The 25,484-nt window shown below is 40.3% G+C and overlaps 1 protein-coding gene across 4 annotated transcripts in view; it reads left to right on the forward strand.

Moving 5' to 3' along the window:
• LOC121276286 (F-actin-uncapping protein LRRC16A-like) overlaps window positions 1-25,484 on the forward strand; it is a 417,343-nt gene that overhangs the window by 104,033 nt on the left and 287,826 nt on the right. For all 4 annotated transcript variants that reach the window (XM_041184533.1, XM_041184534.1, XM_041184536.1 and 1 more), the window contains exon 4: window positions 531-590. In XM_041184533.1, coding sequence (XP_041040467.1) covers window positions 531-590 — 60 coding nt within the window. The remainder of the gene's footprint in view (window positions 1-530; window positions 591-25,484) is intronic.

The raw sequence follows: 25,484 nt of genomic DNA on the forward strand, positions 1-25,484 counted from the left end.
GGCTTTTCGGCACCATGGCGCTGTGGGCAGTTTGACAATCAACACAGGTAGCAAGTACTTCATACTTGTTTGTCGAAGTTGAGGGCTGAGGCTCCTTCATCACTAAATTCTGGATCCCCATGGATTTCCTGCCTTTCTCACAGTCAAACCCTCCTGTCCCTGACCATTGATTAACACTTAAGTTCTGCTTAACCTAAGGGACATAACTTATGGAACACAGTTCCTGGTAATTTTCCTATTCCTTGATACCTCATAATGTCTGCAACTTGGACGTATTGCAGTTGGCACGTCACCTGTTCCGCCATATTTCTTTGTGCATCTTTCAACACTTGGTTCAAAATCATATACATAATATAATGTAATATATGTGTTTGAATTATTTCTGTACTTCTCAATAGAAAGATTGCAATTTTTGAACTCTGCATATTATTTGTTTGCCCACAAAATTTTAAATGATCCATAAACTGTTAATTGTTAATATGCAATAATCTTATCTCTGTTTTCTTTCCCTGCTCCCTCTTATTTTGCAGTTGGAACTCACTTTCAACTATCTGGAGATTCAAGGAATAAATTGCTGTAAGCCTGGACAGGTGAGTTTCATTCTACTGATCTCGTATCAGTAGCTTTAGAAATCAGCTGAGACCTTGTAATTTCAATGATGTTAATGTTCTAAGTAATCTATTTGAATGACATATAGAGTTGAAGCAATTTTTGAATGGGAAAAGCTTGTTGAATTAGAGAAAAGAGAACATAAAGAAATCTAAGTGAAACTTGTACCTGTTTCTTGGTGACAAATAAAATGCCTACATATAATTTTCTTTCTGGTCTTCAGGAAACAGCAATACTTGTATCTGCTTGCTTGCCTGACTTGCTGAGCATTTCCAATGTTTTTCATTTTTATTTCAGATTTCCAGAATCTGCAGAATTTAATTTCTGCCAACTTGTATTTTGTTGAGTTAAGCCTTAAATTTCCAAATACAATTTCCCTTGTCTTTGAGTATCGCAACACATTTTCTATCTACATAGTGGCTCAGGAACTTGGTTTCACTTAAATCAAATTGACTGCTAGGGAGTAGTGTTTCTTTATTAGGAGTATTGTGGAGTAACTTGCCTGTTGTTACTCCCACTTTTCATTGGCGAAAAGCAACCACTGCCTTGGGTACTACTGTGGCCTGGATTGAGAGCCTCTCATTTGGGGCATTGAACCATTTCTGAAAGACCCATGCTTTGCCGTTGTTATGACCACAGCTGATGTTATTCACTGAGCGAGCCAAATCGTAGAGGGAAACTTGTCTTACTGATCATAATGCTTTTTTTGTATTTTGAAAATGAGGGGAAAACTATTGACCCCAGAAGCATAGAATCCCAGTAACACTTTTAGGATTTTAAAATTAAAAGATTTATTAACGAGAAGAAAAATAAGCTTTAGCACACAAGATAAAAATTACACAGTTAAAACATTCCACCCAAAACACCCACTTTGCCAAAACACACAAGTAAACTACTTGGCAACAGCTTCCTTACAGATTTTTTAACCATAAAAATCCAGTAGTATTACCCAAGGCAAAAACTGCTGCTACTTTAATAAAGTATACCACACGACACCTCACTCTCTTCCACTCTGCTGTGGGACCAAAGGAAGTTCAGAAACAGACAGCTTTCTGAAAACAAAGACTTTTCTGGCTTGAAACTGAATGGCTGCTTCAAAATTAGCAACTTTTCTCAGCACAGAGCTGGTCTCAGGACATCTCCCCTATACAGCCAACACAACTCAACTAAACATCTTTCCTTAAATATCCTTTTCCCCTTGATCTTAGACTCCATTGTTCTAAGCACCTCTTTGAACTCAATTTTTTCCAGAATATAAAAATCTTTCATGTCTTCCTATTGTCTCCACTTTCAGGTAAAATAAAATTCAGTAACCTTCCCTGTTTACCTATGTAAGTTTTAAAATCCCTTGTCAGTTCTAAACTCCCTTTGAAACTTAACAGCTGAAACTTAACAGCTGAAAAGTCAAGTTCCTACTTATCTTATAATACAAATTTCAAACCCAACCTATTTACTTGTGCCTTCAACTTCACCATAGCTTGTCATTACAAGTGTATGTATTTATCACCTTTACCTTTCATCTCTCTGCTCCCACAGACAAGCTGTCTTAATAGCTTTCTCCCAGTTTAATTACATTCACTCACTGTCGCTCGCTGACACTTGCTGACGTTTGCTCGCTGACACTCACTCACTCGTCCACCCTCCCTCCCTCACAAAATGCCACCATATTCCCAAAAATTCTAAAAATAACATCGATCTTCACACTGCTTTAAGTAGGAATATCTGCATTGCAGTGATGTGGAGCTCTCTTTGCCAAATGTGAACTTCAATCCCCATTCAATCAAAAAGTAAATGGCTTTGATATTTATTTTTTGCTGCTTTGCTTGCTTGTAAACATGTTTCAAAGTAGCATTAATTATCTATATTAGAGTTGTGAAGTATTCTGTAGCTATATATTTCAAATACTGTACCTCACAAGGAATGATCTTTACCTTCTATTAGTTTAAAAATTAATTGATTCATTTATCAATTACCAAGTCATAACTGTAATTTACCAGATATCTTGACTGATGAATCAATAAAAATAAATGCTATTTCCTGTAGGAGGCCGTTGCTCCATGCTATAAATAAAATGAAAGTCATGATGCTGCACTGATTGATTATGCAAACAACTGGTTCTAAATTTTAACAGTGAAATAAATTGAATATCAATCCTTGGAGCAGGTAGACCATGCCAAAGACCAACTTGTGTGTCTCCAAGGTGAAAAATTATAATAAAGCACCCCTCTTGTGGTTAGAGGTACAATTTAAACCTCTCTGTCGACCAAGTAAATCCATCATTAAATTTCTTTATCCTAATGCTCTCCAATTGTCCATCCTTCATCATTAGCATACTCAAGATGGGTGTAGGGAGTGTCAGCTTAGCCTAATGGTATCTTTGTCAGAAGTTATAGGCTCAAGACCTATAATATAAGCTGCAATCCTGTGCAGCAGTAAGGGTACCATGTAACTCGTTTGGTGAGGTGGTGCCTTCAGGAGTGGAGAAGAGAGCAAATTGTCAAGAAGGGGAGAAAAAGGACATTTTTAAATAACTCGGCAGACAGGAACAAAAAAGCTATTTCTGAATCACAACAGTTTTATTCTATTCTGGGCTTTTCCTCCATTCCACCCCCAACCACCTCACTCTAATATAAAGAACTTTTCTTCATTTGAACAACTCTAAGATATTTGGGACATCAGCATCAATATCATTAGGGGAAAAATTTATTCAGTTCTCTAATTCCACCCCATGGCTACCTAATAGGCTTCAGCTTTGATATCTGGAACTATCCTTGCAGATTGAAAGTTTTCAGAAACAATATTATTTCCTACAGTGAGGAAAGCGATTGTTAAAGTTTTATAGTCTTAAAGTGAAAAAAATACACAGTGCATTGCAGTTGAGATCATTTTTATAATTTCCACCTTTACAATCAAATATGATGTGAGCAAAAATTGGTTCCGACAGTTATACCCAGTGGAATTAATGTCTTTATTACAGCACTGTTGTATAAAAACCCAGCTCAAGTAGCATCAGAATTTAGTGAGATCCACAGGAGTGTGCTCACTCTTGTTTTTTGCTCAAAATAAACTGCCCAGCTAATATAGTGAATCTGCTTCTATCATGCAAGATTATTTACTAACTTCATTTTTTAATAATAAAAGAAAGCCAAAGAATCTTCCAGCACTTTCATTAGAGCAATTATTTTAATGTTTTAAGAGCTTGAACAGCTCTTAGTTTTCAAGATACACTGTTCCTGGAAGGTACAAATAAACAGAGTTATTGGTAAAGAAATTATATCTGATCTAGCATTGGTTCAATTGTATGGGTTGATTTGAATGCTTCCTTATTTTCAGCTTTCATTAATAACGTTCTCTGCATGGGGAAAGATCAGAGGAGTGACACTAAGATAGGTCTATTAAAGGGCAGGCACAGGCACAGTGGGCTAAATGACCTCCTAGAAGAAGCATGATTATTTGGAACTTTATTGTGTTTAAACAGTTTGATGCTATACTTGTGCTGTCTGAGGTGGTTTTCCCCATCCCCAGATGGAGACATGTTGGACATAGAAACTGCAAGGAAACAGGGTTGGCAACTGCTGCCTCAAACTCAAGCGTGTCCTAAATGCCTTTAAATAACTAGGTAGGTATAAAACTATACTGCAATTACCCAATGGCATCCATCGCTGAATGAGTAACATCTTTATTGCAATATCCCTAAATCAACATCTGGTTGTCTCAGTTGGTAGCAGTCACTTCTGTGACACACAATTGTGCAATTTAAGCACACAATCTTGGCATTTAGTTCACTATCTTTTACCTGCAAAGTCATTTTGGATGTACCTTTTCAAGTGTGAAAAGCCTAAGTTCCCAGACATTTCTTATTACTTAGATCAGAACTAGATATTGTACTCAAGTTGAGATCTCATCAGAGCACTGTACAGTTTGATTATGATTTAACTTTGACTTTCATTCTACTGTTCTGGCTATACAGTTCAATTGTTGTGTTTGTTGATTGCTGCTCTGCCTTGGTTGCATATCCAGTTTGCCACGATCGTTTTGTCCGGTATGTTAACCACGAACCCACATGTGGTTAACGAGGAATCCAGATGTGACTAATTGCAATACTGATCATTAAATAAAAATGAATAACATCTCTGTCAATGGGCATGTGATATCAGTACACATATTCACATGACACTTGAATGCATTTTAAAAGTCCTTGAAGAAGTTGCCTCCCAAATCTGTGCCCATCTTTCCTGGAATTCCATGTTTTAACCACTCCAACCAATTTTCCACTCCAGCCACTGTACAAAGCCACTCTTATCAAAGTCATAAATGACACCCGAAGTGATTGTGACAAAGGTAAACTATCCCTCCTCATCTTGACTTGTTTGCAGCCTGTGACACAGTTAACCACACCATCCTTCTCAAATGTCTCTCCACTGTTGTACAGCTGGATGGTACTATTCTCACCTGGCTTCATTCTTATCTATATAATTAATCAATAGCTTCTTTCCCGCTCCATTACCTCTGGTATCCCCCACATACCTATCCATGGCCTTCCTTTATTTCTCATCTACATGCTACCCCTTGGCGACATTATCCAAAAGTATAGGTCTAGTTTTCACATGTACACTGAAAGCACCCAGCTCTACCATACCACTACTTTTCTAGACTCCTCCACTGTTGCTAAATTGTCCGACTGCTTATCCAACGCCCAATACTGGGTAAGCAGAAATGTTCTCCAATTAAGTATTGGGGACTCTGAAGCCATCGTTTTCAGTCACTGCTCCAAACCACGTTCTCTAGCTACAGACTCCATTCTTCTCCCAGGCAACAGTCTGAGATTGAACTGGAACTTGGTGTAATATTTAACTGAGATGAGATTCAGACCACACATTCACCCCATCAGTAAAACTGCCTATTTCCACCTTTGCAACATTTCCTGACCTCACCCCTGTCTCATCTCATCTGCTGCTGAAATCCTCAAATTTGTCACATCTAGACTTGACTATTCAAACATGCTTATGGTGTTTTTCCACATTCCACAGTCCGTAAACTTGAGGTCATCCAAATCTCTGCAGCCAGTTTCTTAACTTGCATCAAGCCTCTTTCATCACCCTGTGCTCTCTGATCAACAGTGGCTCCTGGTCATGCAATGTCTTGATTTTAAGGCATTTTAATGACCGACCTTCCATCAAAAGGTCAGAAGTGGGCACGTTCGCTGATTGTACAATGTTCAGCACCATTCTGACTTGTCAGATACTGAAGCAGTCCATGCCCATGTGCAGCAAGACCTGGACAACATTCAGGCTTGGGCTGCCAAATGGCAAGTAACATTAGTGCCACACAAGTGCCAGGCAGCGACCATCTCCAATAAGAGAAAATCCAACCATCTCTCCTTGGCATTACCAAGTCTGGTACCAACATTCTGGAGTTACCTTTTACCAGAAACTGAACTGGACCAGCCATATAAATACTGTGGCTCCAAGAGTAGGTCAGAGGCTGGGAATTCTGCATTGAGTAACTCACCTCCTGACTCCCTGAAACTGTCCACCATCTACAAGGCACAAGTCAGGAGTGTGATGGAATGCTCTCCACTTGTCTGGAATGAATGCACCTCCAACAACACTCAAGTTGCTTGACACCACCCAGAACAAAGTAGTCTACTTGACTGGCACCGCATCCATCACCTTTAACATTCACTCCCTCCATCACTGATGTACAGTGGCAGCAGTGTACCATCTACAAGAGGCACTGCAGCAACTTACCAAGGATCCTTGGACAGCACCTTCCAAACCTGCAACCTCTACCACCAAGAAGGACAAGGTCAGCAGACAGGTGGGAACATCACCATCTGGAATTTCCACTCCAAGCCACACACTATTCTGACTTGGAAATATATTGCTGTTCTCTTGTTGTCGCTGGGTCAAAATCCTGGGACTCCCTCCCTAACAGCACTGTGGGCATACCTACACCACATGGGCGGCAGATGGTCAAGGAGGCGGCTCAGCACCACCGTCTCAAAGGCAATTAAAAATGGGCAATAAATGCCGGCCTAGCCAGCGATGCCCATATCCTGTAAAATAATTTTTAAAAAAACAATTGTTATCTTTGTTTTCAAATACCTCCATGGCCTTGCCACCAACCACCCCCACCAATCCCCAACCCATTTCTGTAATTTTCCCCTGCTCTGCAACACACCAAGCTATCTGCGCTCCTTTAATTCTGACCTCTTGTGTATTTCTAATTATAATTACTCCACCATTGGTGGCTGTATCTTCATTTGCCTAGACCCTAAGCTCTAGAATCACCTGCCTACATCTGTCTCCCTCTACCTCACTTTCCTGCTCCAAGACACTTCTTAAAACCTACCTGTTTGGTTATCTGACATGATGACTCAGATTTTCCTTTCTTAATTGTGGTACTTGTACCAAAACTGGACGTTGTGTGTGCCTCCAGAGGAGCGTGTGCTGGTGGTCTCACTGGGCCTCTTTGTGAAACAGCAGGAATTTAGCCTGATTGCCAACCAGTTACAATGATTTTCACACCTATTTTCTTAAGGCTGATATTAACAGGCACAGAGCTTGTTCAGAAGATTCTGCACTATTAAATTATGAAAACAAACTGCTTTTGCTTTTTATGTGGGAATAAAAATTGATCATATAGTTGATGCATCCACATGTAATAGGTATTATTTGGTTCCTATGCAATTCTCAGAAATATTTTCTTGACTGTTGCAATACAGCCAAGGAAGCAGCTCTCGCCCATTCCCACTGTCAGCCAGGAGCTTGGGATTGGCTATTTGTTTCCTGGCAGTTTCACTATGCTTTTCCCCTCCCATCGGTTTTATGTCAGGTGCTGTTTCAGACATCGGCAGGACTAAAGGGTAGGATGAGCTGGGTTGTAGTGGTCAGGGTGGTGAAGTTGAAAAAGGAGAAAGAAGTATGGTGTTGATACCTTAGGGACAGAGCCCGGCAGATGGGAGGCATAGGCAAAGCCAGGAGCCAGAGAGAATTGTCAACAACACAGAGCTTTCCTATGCCTGTCAACTCTCCAAACCCAGCAGCACAGAGATTTAACCCTGGATTTTAAGTCTTGCCAAGACTTTGTTTAAAGGAGCTGTGAGGGGCTGGTTGGTGTGAGGGATGAGGCCCCTGGAGTCTGAGTGGCAAGGGCTTTAGCTTGTCATCTTTTCTATCTTTAGGCCTCTCTATCACTGTCTGTGTCTCTGTCTGTGTGTCTCCCTCTCGCTCCCTTCCTCTTCCTCCCCACCTTGGGTCTGGTGTTTCAGCCCCTCTGTCCCACTATGTGTGTGTGTGTGTCTGTCTGTCTATGCCAAAATCCCATTGTGTTTCTCTCTCTGGGTCTGCTGTCTGTCTCTGTTGAAGACTGATCTCAAGAGAGCATGTCTCAGCTTGTGACATCACCAGCGGGCGTGATTTCACTGGTAATGTGCCACACTGGAAGACTTTGCTGTTTGTCCTTATGATAAACTGTGCTGCAACAAGCAGAGGAAGTTTTGGCTGCAGCCAGCAAACCAGATATTTCCATGTACAGTCAGTGGTGAATGCTGTCACTTCACCGCTGACTGCAAAATCCAGGTCAAAATCTTCTTATGTGTCTGAGTGTTATATTTTGTTTTATGATATCCTGTTGAAACACCTTGGAACATTTTATTACGCTAAATGTGCTATATAAATGTAAGTTGTTAATTTTTGTGAAATTATTGGCAACATGGTGTGATGAAAAGCAAGAGTGTGCAAGTGTTTTGATAACTGACAAGTAAATATGCATGTGAAATGCAGTTGCTTGTTTGGTTAAGTATATTTAAGGTGTTTTCCACTAAAATTATTGCATGTGTAACTTTTGTCAAATATCTTGTGGAAGTCTGAATGTAAAATTTTGTAGCACTTAGCGTACTTCAGTGGGAGTGTCATTTTCTCAGAAGTCTAGGAGAATGATTGGGCAAGAGCTACCCATTCTGAATTCATGATAATGATTATATTATTGTACATGTGATCTTCAAATTTACAACAATAGCGCTCATTTATATCACAAAATCACAGAATTTTAACGGCACAGAAGGAGGCCATTCAGCCTATCGTGTCTGCACCGGCTCTCCAAATGAGCATTATGACCTAGTGCCTTTTCCCCATACCCTTGCATATTGGTTCTATTCAAAAAATCATCTATTGCCCTCTTGAATGCCCTGATTGAACGTGCCTCCACCACACTTCCAGGCAGTGTATTCCAGACCCGAACCACTTGTGTGAAAAAGTTTTTCCTCACGTCACATTTGCTTCTTTTGCAAACCACTTTAAATCTGTTCCCTCTCGCTTTGATCCTTTTACGAGTGGGAACAGCTTCTCCCTATCTACTCTGTCCAGCCCCCTCATGATTTTGAACCTCTCTATCAAATCACCTCTCAGCCACCTTCTCTCCAAGGAGAACAGTCCCAACTTCTCCAACCTACCCTCAGCTGAAGTTTCTCATCCCTGGAGTCATTCTTGTAAACCTCTTCTGCACTGTCTCCAGTGTGTACACATCCTTCCTATAATGTGGAGCACAGAGCTGTACACAATACTCCAGCTGAGGTCTAACAAGTCTCTTATATAAATTCAGCATAATCTCGTTGCTCTTGTACTCTATGCCTCTATTAATAAAGCCCTGGATACTATATGCTTTATTAACCGCCCTCTCCACCTGTCCTGCCACCTTCAATGATCTATGCATATATACACCCAGCCCTTTCTGCTCCTGCACCCCCTTCAAAATTTCACCCCTTAATTTATATTGTCTGTCCATGTTCTTCCTACCAAAATGCATCATCTCACACTTTTTCGCATTGAATTTCACCTGCCACCTATCTGCCCCTCCACCAACTTGCTGATGTCTTTTTGAAGTTCTACACAGTCCTCCTCACAGTTCACAATGCTTCCAAGTTTTGTATCATCCGCAAACTTTGAAATTGCCCCCTGCACAGCAGAATCTAGATCATAAGTATATATCAGGAAAAGCAAGGGCCCCATTACTGACCCAGGGGAACTCCGCTACAAATCTTCCTCCAGCCCGAAAAATATCCATTGACCATTACTCTCTGCTTCCTATTTTTCAATCAATTTTGTATCCACGTTGCCACTGTCCCTTTTATTCTACGAGCAATAATTATTCTCAGAAGTCTGTTCTGTGGCACTGTATCAAACGCCTTTTGAAAGTCCATGTACACCACAGCAACAGCATTACCCTGATTGACCTTTTCTGTTACCTCTTCAGAAAACTCCAAGTTAGTTAAACATGATTTTCCCTTTAGAAATCCAAGCTGACTCTTCCTTATCAACCTGTATTTTCCCTTGTGACTACTAATTCTATCCCGAATAATTGTTTCTAGAATCTTACTCACCACTGAAGTTAAAATACCTTTGAAGGTATTAAAAGTTCCAAGCTGCCCAACAGGAGCATTATCAAACAAAATTTGTCATTGAGCCACATGAGATATTGAGATGGGAGATTAATAGCTTGATTAAAGAAGTAGTTTATAAGGAGCGCCTTTAAAGGAAGAGGGAGAGGCAGATAGATTTAGGGACTAAGTTCCAGAGATTAGAGCCTAGGCAGATGAAAGCATGGTTGCTAATGATGGAACAGGTAAAATCAGGAATGCCAAATGTGCCAACTTTGGAGAAGTGCAGAAATCTCAAAGTTGAAGGCATGGGTGCAAGACCCACTCCAGGACTCATGCGTCACTGGAGTGGCGTTCATCCGGATTGAATAAAAGACAGCTGTAAGAAATATTATTGTAAATATAGGTGGATCTCTGCACAGATTTATATGATTGAGCAGAGGCATTTGCTATTACACCTCCATCCCCCACCAGGACAGTCTTAAGAGCTGTGCACTTCCTTGAACAGAAGCCAAATCAGTCTCCATCCATCACCAGCACCCTCCGTCCACCTGACCTTGTTCTTGCATTGAGCAACTTTATTTGCGGTGAGTGAGCGGTGTTAAACATGGGTAATGGCATGCTTCCTGGCTATACCTTCCTTTTTGTGGAATGTGTGGAACATTCCTCTTCCAGTGCTATTTGGGCATTCTATTCACCTCCTCCTTGCCCATTGACTTTATTGATGCAGTTTCTGCTCTTGCCCTGAATTAGAAACTCTCATCTTTGCTTTCAATTTCTCCCCTTATCTCCACATGGTCCATTTCCAATCTTTCCTTTCTTACCTTCCCTTTCTTGACCTTTCTGTCTTCATTTCTGGCATTGGCCTGTTCAACGGATATTCACTGTAAGCCCACTGATTCCTATAGCTATTTCAGCTATACTTCCTCACACCTTACACCCTGCAAAGACTCCATTCCATTCTCCCAGTTTTTCTGTCTCTGTTACAAATGTTCTGATGATGAAACCTTCCATAACAGCACTTTTGATATCTTTTTCTTTTTCCTCAATCAAGAATTACTCCCATAATGATTGCCAGAACCCTTGACCATGTCCATCTTATTAGCTTCACTTTTGCTCTCACCCATTCCCCTCCCTCCCAGAAACAGCTTAGGACTCTCTTTTTCCTTAATTTTGATCTCACTATCCCCCGTATTCAATGGATCATCCTCCACCATTTCTGCCACCTACAGCTTGACGCCACCACCAAACCCACCTTCTCCTTTCACCTCCATCTCCTCACCCTCCAAGGCTACAAGCACTCCTTCCAGGTAAAACAATGATTTATGTGTACTTTTAATTTGGTATACTGTATATGTTGCCCACAGTGTGGTCCAATTTATGTTGAAGAGGCCAAACACTACCTGGGTGACAGTTTTGTGGAACTGCTCTGTTTGGTCTGCAAGTCTGGCCCTGAGCTTTCAGTTGCCTGTCATTTTAATTCTGCACCTTCCTCTTATACTGACCCCACTGCTTCCTGCGGTGCTCAGTGAAGCTCAACGTGAGCTTGAGGAAAAGCGCCTCATCTTTTGATGAGACATTTTACAGCCTTTGGACTCAACATTGAGTGTAACAATTTCAAACTGTAACCTCTGCACCTATTTTGTTTCCATTTTCTTTGCAGGTTTTGGTTTTACTCTTGTTTTTCTCAGTTTTGTTTTCTGAAGGTAGCTGTTCATTGTTCTATCACTCACAACTTCTCTTGACACATCTTTTGTTTCTTTACCTGTCCTATTACCACCACCTTTGGTCTTGCACCATCAACTTTTCTGTTCTTTAATCTCACCAGTGTTCCCTTTTTCTTTTTCCCACCCTCCCGCTTCTCAATTGCTTAAAACCCATTACATTGCTAATTTTTCCAGTTCTGATGAAAGGTCATCGTTTTGAAACGTCAATCTTGCTTCTCCACAGATGCTGCCCGACCTGCTGAGTACTTCCAACATTTTCTGTTTTTGTTCCCAGCATCTGCAGTATTTTGCTTTTGCAATTGTCTTTTATTGATGTTGCATATGTGGGCCCATTGCCAACTGACACTGAAGTCTATCAGGCTGAGGAAAATTACATCGATATTAATATCACATGTGGCGGCTGAGAAAGCTACTTGGAGGAGCAGTGACCCAATTGAAAGATTCATATCTGGGATTGAAGCTGAAGATGAGCTTTAACCTCCTGACAGAGAAACTTTTAAGGAAAAATTGAATGAATATTGGATCTGAAGAAGAGAGCAAGGCAGTAGGATTAATTTTGAATTACTGAAAAAATGTGCCGAATGGACCCGCCCTATGCTGTAAACCTCACGTTCTAAGGACTAACTCATACAGGGAAAAGTTGTTGGGAGTATGGCAAGGTGAGGTTGCATAGGTATTATGACAGTTTTTAGGATCATTGTATTTTTTTTAACTATTTGCATTCTTACTCTTTTGGGAGATATGGTGACCAATGAAAGTACTGAAAATACATTTTTGCATTGGTGAGTCTCCTGTGGTATTCCTCACAGGCCTAAGATATACACAGTTATATGCTGTTTCATTAAGATGTGAGTATTATAATCATGAAATGCAGAATAGATTATAATTGGAACACAGTATTTCATGAGAAGTCATCCCATTTACATTGAGTGCAACTTTCCCTGTCACTAGCATATTTCAATTCCATACTTTTTAAAATGCTCCTGTTCTGCCCATCAAATGCCCAGCGTTTACATTTCTGGTTGTTGTAGTCACCAGCTGAAGCTGTTAGGCATGCAGGTAGACAGTTTAAAATAGCCCATTCTCCAGTTGTGCTACTGATGCACTGAAGCTTATAGGGAAAAAAGGCTTCTACCATTTGCAACCTTATGCTTTTTTCTTGTTTACTTGTCTATTTGCAAGTAATCTAATTTACTGATCTATCGATCTCTCCATCTCATTCTCTGCTTTACAAATTTTCATTACTGTATATTCTTGGCCTTGTCTTCAACTCTTTCATTATCCTTGTGTAAGTAAATCTCTTTCTTTTAGAGAGATCCAAGCAACTGATTAATTAAACCTACAGATGTTTATGCTAAATTTGGTAGATGGCTACAAAAAGACTTTTTAATGTAATAGTTTGAGGCTTTACTTTTTTGTTTGGTGTCACAAAATTATAATTTTCATAATATTATTGTAGTTTACTGTAAAGTAGGATTGTGGGTGTGAATGTAAATGGTTCTGCCTGTGTGATTTAATTAAATTGGAGTCAGATGGGCTACAAGCTTGAAATTATCAAAACTTAGGGGTAAAAGACATTTGAAATGCTAATGAGTAATCATGGATGAGGTCTTAGCATGTAGGGTGTGAAGGAAATTTACATTTTTAGATAAATGAAGGAGTTGTTTAGGTTTCAAAGGGATGGTATGACATTTACAACTAACAAAGTAAATAGGGCAAGGCTATATTTATTTTTCCCAAAAGGTACTGACCATATTGGCAACATGAAAGATTTTTATATTATGGGAAAAGTACATTTCCAAAGACGTATAGAACAATAGAACTTACAAATTAAAGAGACAGAGACATATATAAAGAAAGAAGGAAGGAAGGTGATGTTGGGGGAGGGGAAGGTGGGGGGCACCATATAAGAACTAAAAGGAATGTGTAAAACAGCCTCGGGGAAGCCTCAGTGTTTGCAAAAGTCTGCTGTATCCACTAACTAAAGTTGGAGAAAAGTCTTTGGAATTCCACTGTCGAAAGGGTGTTGTGGTAAATTTGCTAGCTTGCTATTTAAATTTAAAATCTATTTTGGACTGTTGCCTTAAAGGGGGCTTGTAGTTGGGAGTCAGGTTAATTAGGAATTTTGGGATTTGTTATAATAAGCAACTGTAAACTTATGTATGTGCTTGAAATCATTTCTTTTGTCAATAAATGTTTTAATTTAGTTTCTAAATCTCTAAAGTTATTGGTGGACTCATTACTTTTGAATTCATTGTCAACATCTTATCATAATACAACTTGTAAAATCATTGCGATAGCTTGACCAAGTTTCCCTTGTGGGGAATTTGGTGCATCTAGCACACATAACCTGCTATGTCATAACACTGGAGAGAATCTTTTAATTGAATAATCAATGTAATTACATAATTATCTACACCAGCCTATAGGTAGAGACTGATGTTTTCTAAATTGATATTTTAAGTCAACATGCTGGTGGCCAAGTTTCCCTTGTGGATTTGGTGCAACTGGCACGCATCACCTGTCACGTCATAACATTGGAGAGAACCTTTTAATTGAATAATCAATGTAATTATGTGATTATCTACACCAACCGATAGGTAGAGACTGACGTTTTCTAAATTGATATTTTAAGTCAACATACTGGTGGCCAAATACAAAGTGCAGCATAACTTTAGAGTGGGTAACTTGGGTAGATGGCATAGCCTGAGATTTTGAAAGGTGACAGATTGTTTGCCTTGCATGTTTAGAAAGCACAGTTATGCTGTACAGATTGTACAGTACACAACTGGGAAAACCTGGTAATGTTAAGTTTACATAGGGTTATAAAGAATATATGGTGTAAAAACAAGCCATTGGGCCAACCAGTCCTTCCCTTTGTTTTATGCTCCACTCAAATCTCCTCCCATCTTTTCTTGCTTAAATCCACCATCGCAACCATCTATTACCGTCTCCCTTATATGCTTGTCTACTTTCCCTGTAAACGCATCTACACTATTAGCTTCAGCTGTTCCCAGTGGTTGCGATTTCCAGACTCTTATCACTCTTTGGCTAGATAATTTTCCCCTGAACCCCCTATTGGATTTTTTGGTGACTATCTCTCATGATCCTCATCCCCACAAGAGGAGACATTCTCTTTGTATCTATTCTATCAAAACTTGTCATAATTTTTGAAGACCTCTATTAGGTCACCCCTCAGCCTTCTCTTTTCAAGAGAAAAGAGACTGAGAACCCGTCGATCCTTTCCTGATAACTTGTACATTTTCGGAATCATCCTTGTAAATCTTCCATGCACCATCTTCAGTGCCTCTATCTTTTCATAATATGGCATCAGGACTAGATGCAGTACTTTTAGCGTGGTCTAACCAAGGTTCGATAGATGTTTAACATAACTTCTCTCTTTTTCAATTCTGTCTCTCTAGAAATAAAGCCTAGAGCTTGGTTTGTTTTTTTATGGCCTTGCTAACCTGTGGTGCAACCTTTAGTGATTGGTGTATTTATACTCAGATCCCTTTGTTCTTCTACCCTGCCTCGATTTGCACCTTCAAAGCAATAAGTAACCTTCCTATTTTCCTCCCAAAATGTACTACCTCAAATTTTATCTGTGTTGAACTTCATTTGCCGATTTGTTTGCCCATTCTGCCAAGTTTATTAATTTCGTCCTATAATTTGTTGCAACTTTGTTCAGTTTTGACTATCTCTCCTCACCCCCACCAATTTGGTGTCATCCACATTTAGAAATTGCTTTCAAAGTCCAAACAGCAGTGGTCCAAGAACAGTGGTCCTTGTGGAACACCACTTCCCATCTTCTGGCACTCTGAGTAACCTTTTATTCCCACTCTCTGCTTTCGATCTTGAAGACAGCTAATAATCAATTTTTCTTTCGTTTAGGCAATATGCTGAACGAACACACCCCTCTACATTGTTTCAACTTGGTGGATTGTTACAAAAACCCAACTAGTTGAGCATTGCCCTATGGGGAAGTGAAGCTGTCACAGCTACCTGGTCTGGGTGCACAAGAATCCAGTCCCATAGTTGACTAACTAACTGCCTACAAGGCAAATAGGGATTGGCAATAAATATGGAGTAACAATGTCACTCAAATCCCAGGAGCAAATAAAAAATGCCTCTCTTACTTCCTTTGTAGCTTTATATCTAAGGCTCAAACTGTTCGAAATAAACTGTGGAATTCTCCACCCTGCTGGCTAGTTATGGCATGATTGAAAATTCCTCCAGGGTCATTTCTACAGTGAATCATCATGCTTTTTAATAATTAAACATCGCCATTTCTTTTAAATTTCGTGATTGAAGTTCACGTGCTTTGAAATGTTAATTCATATTTTAGCTCTGTGTAAAGCATTGTGATTTGTATCATTTACTTAATACAGTGTCATCACATTCATCTTTAGTTTGATTTAAAGACTCAAGGGATAGAACATTAGTAAGTTTTTTAAAAATTATTTTTTTGCAATTATTTTCTGTGACAGTAGACCCTAATTGAGGGCACTGTTTCACAGTTTGCACAGAGAAATGGAATGGACTAAGAAATGATCATAACATTGCTAAAATCCTGTGTTACCATGTAATAAAAAAGTATTTTCATTTATTCAGTCTTAAACCAGTGGCTGTGATTTTGATTTATTAGGAAAGTCATTCAGATTTTGTTCATAGCCAGGTGAAAGTGGGTGGTGTTGTACTGAAGATGTGGATGGTACAGTATAAGTTTTCTTACATATTAATTCTCTGATATCAAAAGTCTTTTTTTAATAATCTTAATGCGGATGTTATCATGTCCTTAGTCGAGTGATTTTTACATTGGATACCCAGACACAATAGTCTACTCCTGCTGCAGAAACTCTGTTTTTGCTACTGTTGACCATGCTATTTATCATTGTATTTTGCAGGCTTTGGTGCCTAAATAAATTGCTGAGAGTGAAAATGAAACAAGAGTTAATTTGTATTGTGACTTAGAGATTAGAGGAATAAACAGCAAATTATGAAGGGATTGGGAAAGCTGATAGTTTGTTCAGTAGAAAATATGGAAAAGGGAAAATATGCTGAGATATTTAGTGCAGGAGCTCCAAAGGGCTGGGCCGAGGCCTGATGGATGAAAGGAGAACAGGATGCAGAAGAGATCGGAATAGTAGTTCTGCATGGTGCGGGAGGGGATATAAGGCTGGAAAAGCAACAACTATAGAGGTGACAATGGATAGATTTGAAGATCAGGACAAGAATTTTGAATTTATTGTGCTTGGGGCAGGAAGTCAGTGTAAGTTGGCAAGGACAAGGCAAGTGGCTGAGTGAGATTTAGTATGGGACACTGGAATTTTGAATGAATTCGAATTTATGAAGGATATGGGGCCAACAAGAAGAACATCAAACAAATCGAGTCTGGAAATTGTCAAGAAGAAAATTATGGTAGCAGGGCAAGCTATAATAGTATGTAAGAAGTGTAAGGTTAAGTTACCAGGTTTTGATTTATTTTGTTAAGTTGTGTGAGCAGAGGTGTCTAGCTGTAGTGGTGTCACTTAACTAGGATACTTCTGAGGTGGTACTGACCAAATGCATGAAATGGAGGTCTACATAGTCCGTTATTGAGAATTCTAGGCATTTGGATCTTGCTTAGATTTTTTTTGGTGGGGGTTGGGGTTGCATGCTGCAAAAAGACAAAAGCTTATGTGTCAAGCCCTTTTGTTGCTTTTTATCATTTTGTATGTGATAAGTTGTGTTCTTTCAAGATATGTGTGAAGTATATTTTCCTCTTCTCTTTTATTACCTTGTTTTTGATGTGTTTAAAAGAAAAGCATGGGAAAAAGGACAGGAAGAAACATTAAAAGATTAAAGAAATAGGGTGGGGCAGTCAAGTTCAAAGTCCATATGGGAAGAAAAAAAATCCTATGTGGAAATGATTTCAGTTCTAAGGTGCCTTATTAAATATGATCTGTCCTTTGAATAGTAACAAACTTTATGACCTTGTTCAAATTTTGATAAATCAGAAACAAGATATTGGAAACATTCAGCAGATTAATCTGCATCTGTGGGGAGGATGCACAAGTTAATATTTTGGTGTAATCAAAGAACAAAGAAAAGTACAGCACAGGAACAGGCCCTTTGGCCCTCCAAGCCTGCTCCGATCATATTGCCCGTCAACTAAAACATTTTGCACTTCCAGGGTCCGTATCCCTCTATTCCCATCCTATTCATGTATTTGTCATGCTGCCTCTTAAACACCACTATTGTACCTGCTTCTACCACCTCTGGCAGTGAATTCCAGACACTCGCTACCCTCTATGTAAAAAAAACTTGTCCCACACATCTCTATAGTTTTCTCCTCTCACCTTAAATCTATGTCCCCTAGTAATTGACTCTTCCATCCTGGGAAAAAGCTTCTGACTATCTAAAACAAAAACAGAATTACCTGGAAAAATTCAGGAGGTCTGGCAGCATCGGCAGAGAAGAAAAGAGTTGACGTTTCGAGTCCTCATGACCCTTCGACAGAACTTGAGTGAGTCCAGGAAAGGGGTGAAATATAAGCTGGTTTAAGGTGTGTTTGGGGGGGGGGTTTGGGAGGGGGGAGAGAGAGAGAATTGGAGGGGGTTGGTGTGGTTGTAGGGACAAACAAGCAGTAATAGAAGCAGATCATCAAAAGATGTCACAAACAACAGAACAAAAGAACAAATAGGTGTTAAAGTTGGTGATATTATCTAAACGAATGTGCTAATTAAGAATGGATGGTAGGGCACTCAAGGTATAGCTCTAGTGGGGGTGGGGGGAGCATAAAAGATTTAAAAATATTTTAAAATAATGGAAATAGGTGGGAAAAGAAAAATCTATATAATTTATTGAAAAAAACAGAAGGAAGGGGGAAACAGAAAGGGGGTGGGGATGGAGGGTGAAGCTCAAGACCTAAAGTTGTTGAATTCAATATTCAGTCTGGAAGGCTGTAAAGTGCCTAGTCGGAAGATGAGGTGCTGTTCCTCCAGTTTGCGTTGGGCTGAGTTTTTCCAGGTAATTCTGTTTTTGTTTTGGATTTCCAGCATCCACAGTTTTTTGTTCTTATTTCTGACTATCTACTCTGTCCATGCCACTCATAATTTTGTAAACTTCTATCAAGTCGCCCCTCAATCTCCGTCGCTCTAGTGAGAACAATCCGAGATTCTCCAACCTCTCCTCATAGCTAATAACCTCCAGACCAGGCAGCATCCTGGTAAACCTGCTCTGCACCCTCTCCAACGCCTCCATATCCTTCTGGTAATGTGGCGAACAGAATTGCACGCAATATTCCAAGTGGCCTAACCAAGGTTCTATACAGCTGCAGCATGACTTCCCAGCTTTTATACTCAATACCCCTTGCCAATGAAGGCAAGCATGACATATGCTTTCCTGACTACCTTATCCACCTGCGTTGCCACTTTCAGTGACCTGTGGACCTGTACACCCAGATCCCTCTGCCCATCAATGCACTTAAGGGTTCTGCCATTTACTGTATAATTCCTGCCTGTATTAGACCTTCCAAAATGCATTACCTCGCATTTGTCCGGATTAAACTCCATCTGCCATTTCTCCGCCCAAGTCTCCAACCGATCTATATCCCGTTGTATCCTTTGATAATCCGCTTTTCTATCTGCAACTCCTCCAACCTTAGTGTCGTCTGCAAACTTACTAATTAGCCCAGTTACATTTTCCTCCAAATTATTTATGTATACTACAAACAGCAATGGTCCCAGCACTGATCCCTGCGGAACTTCACTAGTCACAGCTCTCCATTCCACTGCTACCCTCTGTCTTCTATGGCCAAGCCAATTCTGTATCCATCTTGCCAGCTCACCTCTGATCCTGTGCAACTTTACCTTCTGTACCAGTCTGCCATGAGGGACCTTGTCAAAGGCCTTACTGAAATCCATGTTTATAACATCCACTGCCCTTCCATCGTCGATCATCTTTGTCACTTCCTCGAAAAACTCGATGAAGTTAGTGAGACATGACCACCACTTCACAAAACCATGCTGCCTCTCACTAATACGCCCATTTGTTTCCAAATGGTAGTAAATCCTGTCACGAAGAATCTTCTCCAATAATTTCCCTACCACTGACGTAAGGCTCATGGATTATCCCTGCTACCCTTCTTAAACAATGGAACAACGTTGGCTATTCTCCAGTCCTCTGGGACCCCACCCATAGCCAGCGAGGATGCAAAGATTTTTGTCAAGGCCCCAGCAATCTCCCCCCTTGCCTCCCTCAGTACTCTGGGGTAGATCCCATCTGGCCCTGGGGACTTATCCACCTTAATATTCTTCAAGACGCCTAACACCGTCTCTTTTTTGATCTCAACATGATCCAGGCTATCTACACACTCTTCCCTAGACAAATGGACTGCTAAGTCCTTCTCTTTGGTGAATACTGATGAGAAGTATTAATTTAGTATCTCTCCCATTTCTTCTGGCTCCACACACAGATTCCCACCTCTGTCCCTGAGTGGGCCTATCTTTTCCCTGGCTATCCTCTTGCTTTTTACTTATGTATAAAAGGCCTTGGGATTTTCCTTAATCCTGGTTGCCAGTGACTTTTCATGACCCCTTTTACCCCTCCTGGCTCCTTGCTTAAATTTCTTCTACTTTCTTTATATTCTCCATGGGCTTCATCTGTTCCCAGCCTTCTAGCCCTTATGAATGCTTCTCTTTTCTCTTTGACTAATCTTGCAATATCCTTCATTATCTAAGGTTCCTGAAACTTGCCATGCTTATCCTTCATCCTAGCAGGAACATGCCAGTCCTGAATTCTTATCAACTGACGTTTGAAAGCCCCCCACATGTCAGTTGTTGATTTGCCCTCAAACATCCGCCTCCAGTCTAGATTCCTCAGTTCCTGCCTAATATTATAATTAGCCTTGCCCCAATTAAGCACCTTAACCCGAAAACTCCTGTTATCCTTATCCACCAGTACCTTGAAACTTACTGAATTATGGTCACTTTCCCCGAAATGTTCCCTTATTGAAACCTCGACCACCTGGCCGGGTTCATTCCCTAATCCTTTGTCAGAACTGGATGGAAAGAAATCCCAGTGATATTTAAATAGGAACAGAACAAAAGGAAGGGGGAAAAGCCTCTGGCACGCACTAGCGAGGTAGTACAAGTTAATTGGGCTTAAAAGAAAAACAGCGAATTGTGAAATGTCTGAGATAATAACATGACATGCTATGGAGAAGTATAATAAAAGACACAGGATATCACAAGTGTACAAATGATAAGTCACATCTGAAGTTGTAAAGTGGAACAACATCTGTGAGGGGAAAAATATGCTCTATATAGAGGGTACAGGTTCCCTCATAATTGCACAGTTACAATGGTAGGTTCCCAACTCCAGTCCCATCCAGCCTCTTGCCCTCCTCTATCTCCTTATCTGCTGGCCCCCCCCCCCAATCCCATCCCATCACCAACATCCTCAAATGTTCTATTCTGCTTGATAACGCATGGGAATAAAGTAATCTACAGATTTTCTTGTTCCAGCTAAGCTATTTTAATGAGTTTTGATGGTTGCATCTCTTAGAATACCTTAGTGTTTCAGGACCAATTAACTTTGAAAAGCAGTCACTTATATAAGAAAAGATGGCAGCAACTTGAGCATCAGAAGATTTCACAAAACTGCAAATGGGAAGAATGAATAATTTTATTTTAAGGGATGTAGGTGTTGTTGGCAAGGCTGGCATTTGTTGCCCATCCTTAATTGCTACAACTGAGGGACTCACTAGGCCATTTCAGGGAGCATTTAAGAGTCAGCTCTACTGTGTGAATGGCGTCACATGTAGGCCAGGCCAGGTAAGGACAGCAGATTCCCTTCTCTAAAGGGCATTTGTGAACGGGGAGATGGGTTTTTGTGACATCGATGGTAGTTTTTTGATCACCATTACTGGGACAAGTTTTCAGTTCAGAATTAATTAATTCATTAATTAAAAACCCTATTTTTAGGTATGCCTGGTGTTGCTCCTGGCAAGTTCTCCTGCAAACCTCACTAAACCAGTGTTGATCCTCTGGTTTGATGTTAAACGTTACAGATTGTGGTTGAATATAATTCTGCTGTTGCTGATGGCCCACAGCGCCTCATGGATGCCCAGTTTTGAGCTGCTGGATTTATTCTGAATCTATCCCATTTAGCACTGTGGTCCCATGAAGCTGGGACTTTGTATCCACAAGGACTATGTGGTGGTCACTCCTACAAGAAATTTCATGGATGGATGTACTTGCAAAAGATAGATTGTTGAAGATGAGGTCAAGTAAGTTTTTCCCTTGTGTTGCTTCTCTCACCACCTGCTGCAGACTTGTATTGGCAGATGTGTCCTTCAGTTTGGTCAGTAGTGGTGCTATTGAGCCATTCATGGTGATGGACAGTGAAGTCTCCCACCCAGTATACATTCTGTGTCCTTGCTGCCTTTAGTGCTTCTTCCAGGTGTTGTACCACATGGAGGAATACTGATTCATCAGTTGAGGGAGAGCTGTCGGTGGTAATGAGCAGGAGGTTTCTTTGCTGTGTTTGAGCTAATGCCATGTGATTCCATGGGTTCTGGATTCAATTCTGAGGACCCTAAGGGCCACTCCCTCTTGACTGTATACCACTGTGCCACCACCTCTAGTGGGTCTAGAGGGACATGGCATACCCAGGGATGGTGATGGAGGAGTCTAGGCCATTGATTGTAAGGTGTTATTCGGTGTGTTTCGCTATGTCAGGTCCAATGTTGGCACAAACACCCAGATATTAGTGAGGAGGAGTTTGCAGTGTTGGCTGGGTAGGATAATGCCTTTGCCGTTTTCGGTGCCTAGGTTGATGCTGGATGATCCATTATTTTTTTTCTCATTTTCTGCTGGACTAACATATTTCTATTACCAGACTTGGTTCTACTAGTTTTGATGTATTTGATTTCTGCTTAAGGTCCTGTGATTTAAAGCCTCCATCTTGGCACCTGTTGCTTTTCCCAACCACCCCCAATTCAATTGCCACTACCAACTCTCACTATCTCAGCTTTTCCTCCCCATATTTATTGCCATTCCCTTAACCTCGTCATCTCCCATGGCGGTCCTGTGGCTATTATTGGTGATACTAACAAGGCTATCTCCAGCTACTACCTTGTGTCCACCCTCTCTCTTCATTCGGCATTCTCATTGTCCAAGGGTTATGAATTACAGCTAATGCGAAATATCACCATGGGACAAAACAAGGACTCAGCCAGTATGAGGATTGAACCTTGGCAGTTGGCATTATTCTGCACCACACTCTCGTCATCTAGTGTTATGACACAGCAGTTAGTAAAGGTTGTTATTTAAAATCCCAGAGGGAAACTTTAAACAACTGTTATAACCTATATTTTCAATTGGTATGTTTGAGATGCAACTCTGAATTGACCACCTGTTTTTGAGAGATTTTTATATTGAACTAAATGAAACATCTATTAATTTACCACAAATTAAACATATACACATGGCTACAAATTACTACTATTATAACTTATAACAAATTCCCAAATTAATCTCCACTAAGGCAACAATAACCAATAGACTTAGCCAGACACCAGCCAAAGCATTTTCACCTTAGAAATTCAAAATGAGATTCCTTTCAATTTGGTTCCTTTGCAAACCGTTGCAGGCTTACAGCTGCTTTGATGCTACATGCCTCTGCTCTGCACACACAAACTTCCCTCAGGATATACCCAGCACTTCTCTTTGAATATAAATTTTCATTGTATCACCAGGCCCTTTGAACCCCTTTCATGGTACCAATTTTATTAGTAGTATAAACATTAGTATTATGAACATTGCTTGGTCTCTCCTAGCTAGATGCAAGATTTCACTCTTCTCCTTGAATGCTCTTATTCAACAAAATGTACTCTTTACCTCTCTGTTTACGTCTCAAAACTACTATACATCAAAGCTCCCAGACCATCTGGCTTTACTCCAATTAAGACACACCCACAGACTAAACCTCTATTTAAACTTCCAATAACATTAGCTTTATGACATCAAAAATTAGATCACCATTCTCCTCTGTACCCATATTCTTTTGCTTGCCTTAAACCCTGCTTCCTCTACATCTATCCCTTGAAAAAACTTCTTCTCACCCACATCTTTGTCACATAAAATTTTAGAGTATAGTTGTATCACCTAACCTTTAGCTTTCTGATTGCCTTCATGCATAACCCTTTTGTTAAAAGAAAGAAAGCCTTGCCTTAATAAAGCACCTTTCACGGCCAGAGCATGCCCCAAGTACTTTTGAAGTGTAGTCACCATTATAACGAGAAATTGGGCAAGTTAGTTTATACCCGCGATGTGATAACAGCCAGATAATCCATTTTACTGATGTTGATTGAGGGGTAAATATTAATTGACACACCTGGGATGACTCCCCTGCTCAGTTTGCACAGTCACTTTCACCTTTGCCCTTAACCCCAGGGAAATCTTTGTAATCTGTCCTTCCCGTGGTATGGCTCCCACAAATACACAAATAAGGCAAAACACAGGATTAGCCACCCATTATCCATTATAGATCTAAGTGGGCCTCATCATGCTTGATAGGCCTTTGCTGTCTTCCACCAAAATTGCTCATTACTTTAGGATCATTTTGGAGGACAAGAGTAACACCAGACTATTTCTTTCTAGTACCAATTGCTTCCTCAGCTCCTTTCCTCTGCCCCTCCATCCTCACTACTATCAAGAGCTGTGAGGAACTCATTGCTTCAACTATGTCTGCCTGTTCCCCCTCCCCACCCTGGCACTGAACTCTCATTTATATCTAATGTCTCCCACTATCCTTCCAACCTCTCCAATAGGGATCAAAATTTTTTCTAGGGTTCTTGTTAAGATTTTCTCGAGGGCTACTCTTCGATTTCTGGGGGCTACTTTTTGGTTTTCAGTGGCTCCCCTTGAAGGCAAAACAGGTCAAAAGATTTAAGTTAAAAATCAAAGGGTTCTTGAAGCAAGAATTTGCAAACTCACTCTACGCCTCCATTATAAGATAATAAAAAAATGAGAGACTCGGTGCTGGGCAGGTCACCAAGAATCCAACAATAATTTAAAAGTTTTCCTACATTCACATCCACCCCATCGCTGTCCTCCAGTGTTGGATATTAAAGCAGACTCTCGGCCTGGAAGGTTAGACTTTTCTGGATTGACTGGACTCCCAACTTTTTCTACACATCAAAACAAAAAAAGAACACGCGCATAACAGCTGATAAAAGCTTTTATTTAGACTGAGACTTCTATAGTAGAAACATTTAAAGAAAAATCTCAGGTGAACAAAAAAACATGGATTTCCCTCACATTTTATTCTTTCTTTACTTTAAATTTTACTTACACAATTTATTGGACAAATATAAAAGAGGAAGAAAGCCATTGGAGAGAATTTAATTTTTAATTTTTTGTTCGTTGATTGTTGTTCCAGCAGTAGCTCGCAAACCTAAAAGCTAGGCCCCAGGAGAAGGGTTTTAGAAGGATAATTAGAGATATGTTTTGAAAAAAAGTTGGGAAATCATGTACATAAATAATGTAAGATGCAAGTGTGAAGGTGAGCAACATTGCCTGCTCTCTCACTATACATTCCGTCTCTCTCTCTCTCTCAGACATAGCTGGAGCTGCTTTATCTTCAGTGGTTGGGATATCACACCTTAATTCAAAAGTCAGGCACCGGGCCCCAGTAAAATAACTGAACATCAGGGGAATATAAAGCCTGTGTCTGGCTGCTGCAACAGCTTGGCAGGAGCACCTGTTAGCGAACCGACTTTGTGA

The sequence above is a fragment of the Carcharodon carcharias genome, chromosome 3 (assembly GCF_017639515.1).
Source record: "Carcharodon carcharias isolate sCarCar2 chromosome 3, sCarCar2.pri, whole genome shotgun sequence".
In the NCBI taxonomy this organism is placed as follows: Eukaryota; Metazoa; Chordata; class Chondrichthyes; order Lamniformes; family Lamnidae; genus Carcharodon; species Carcharodon carcharias.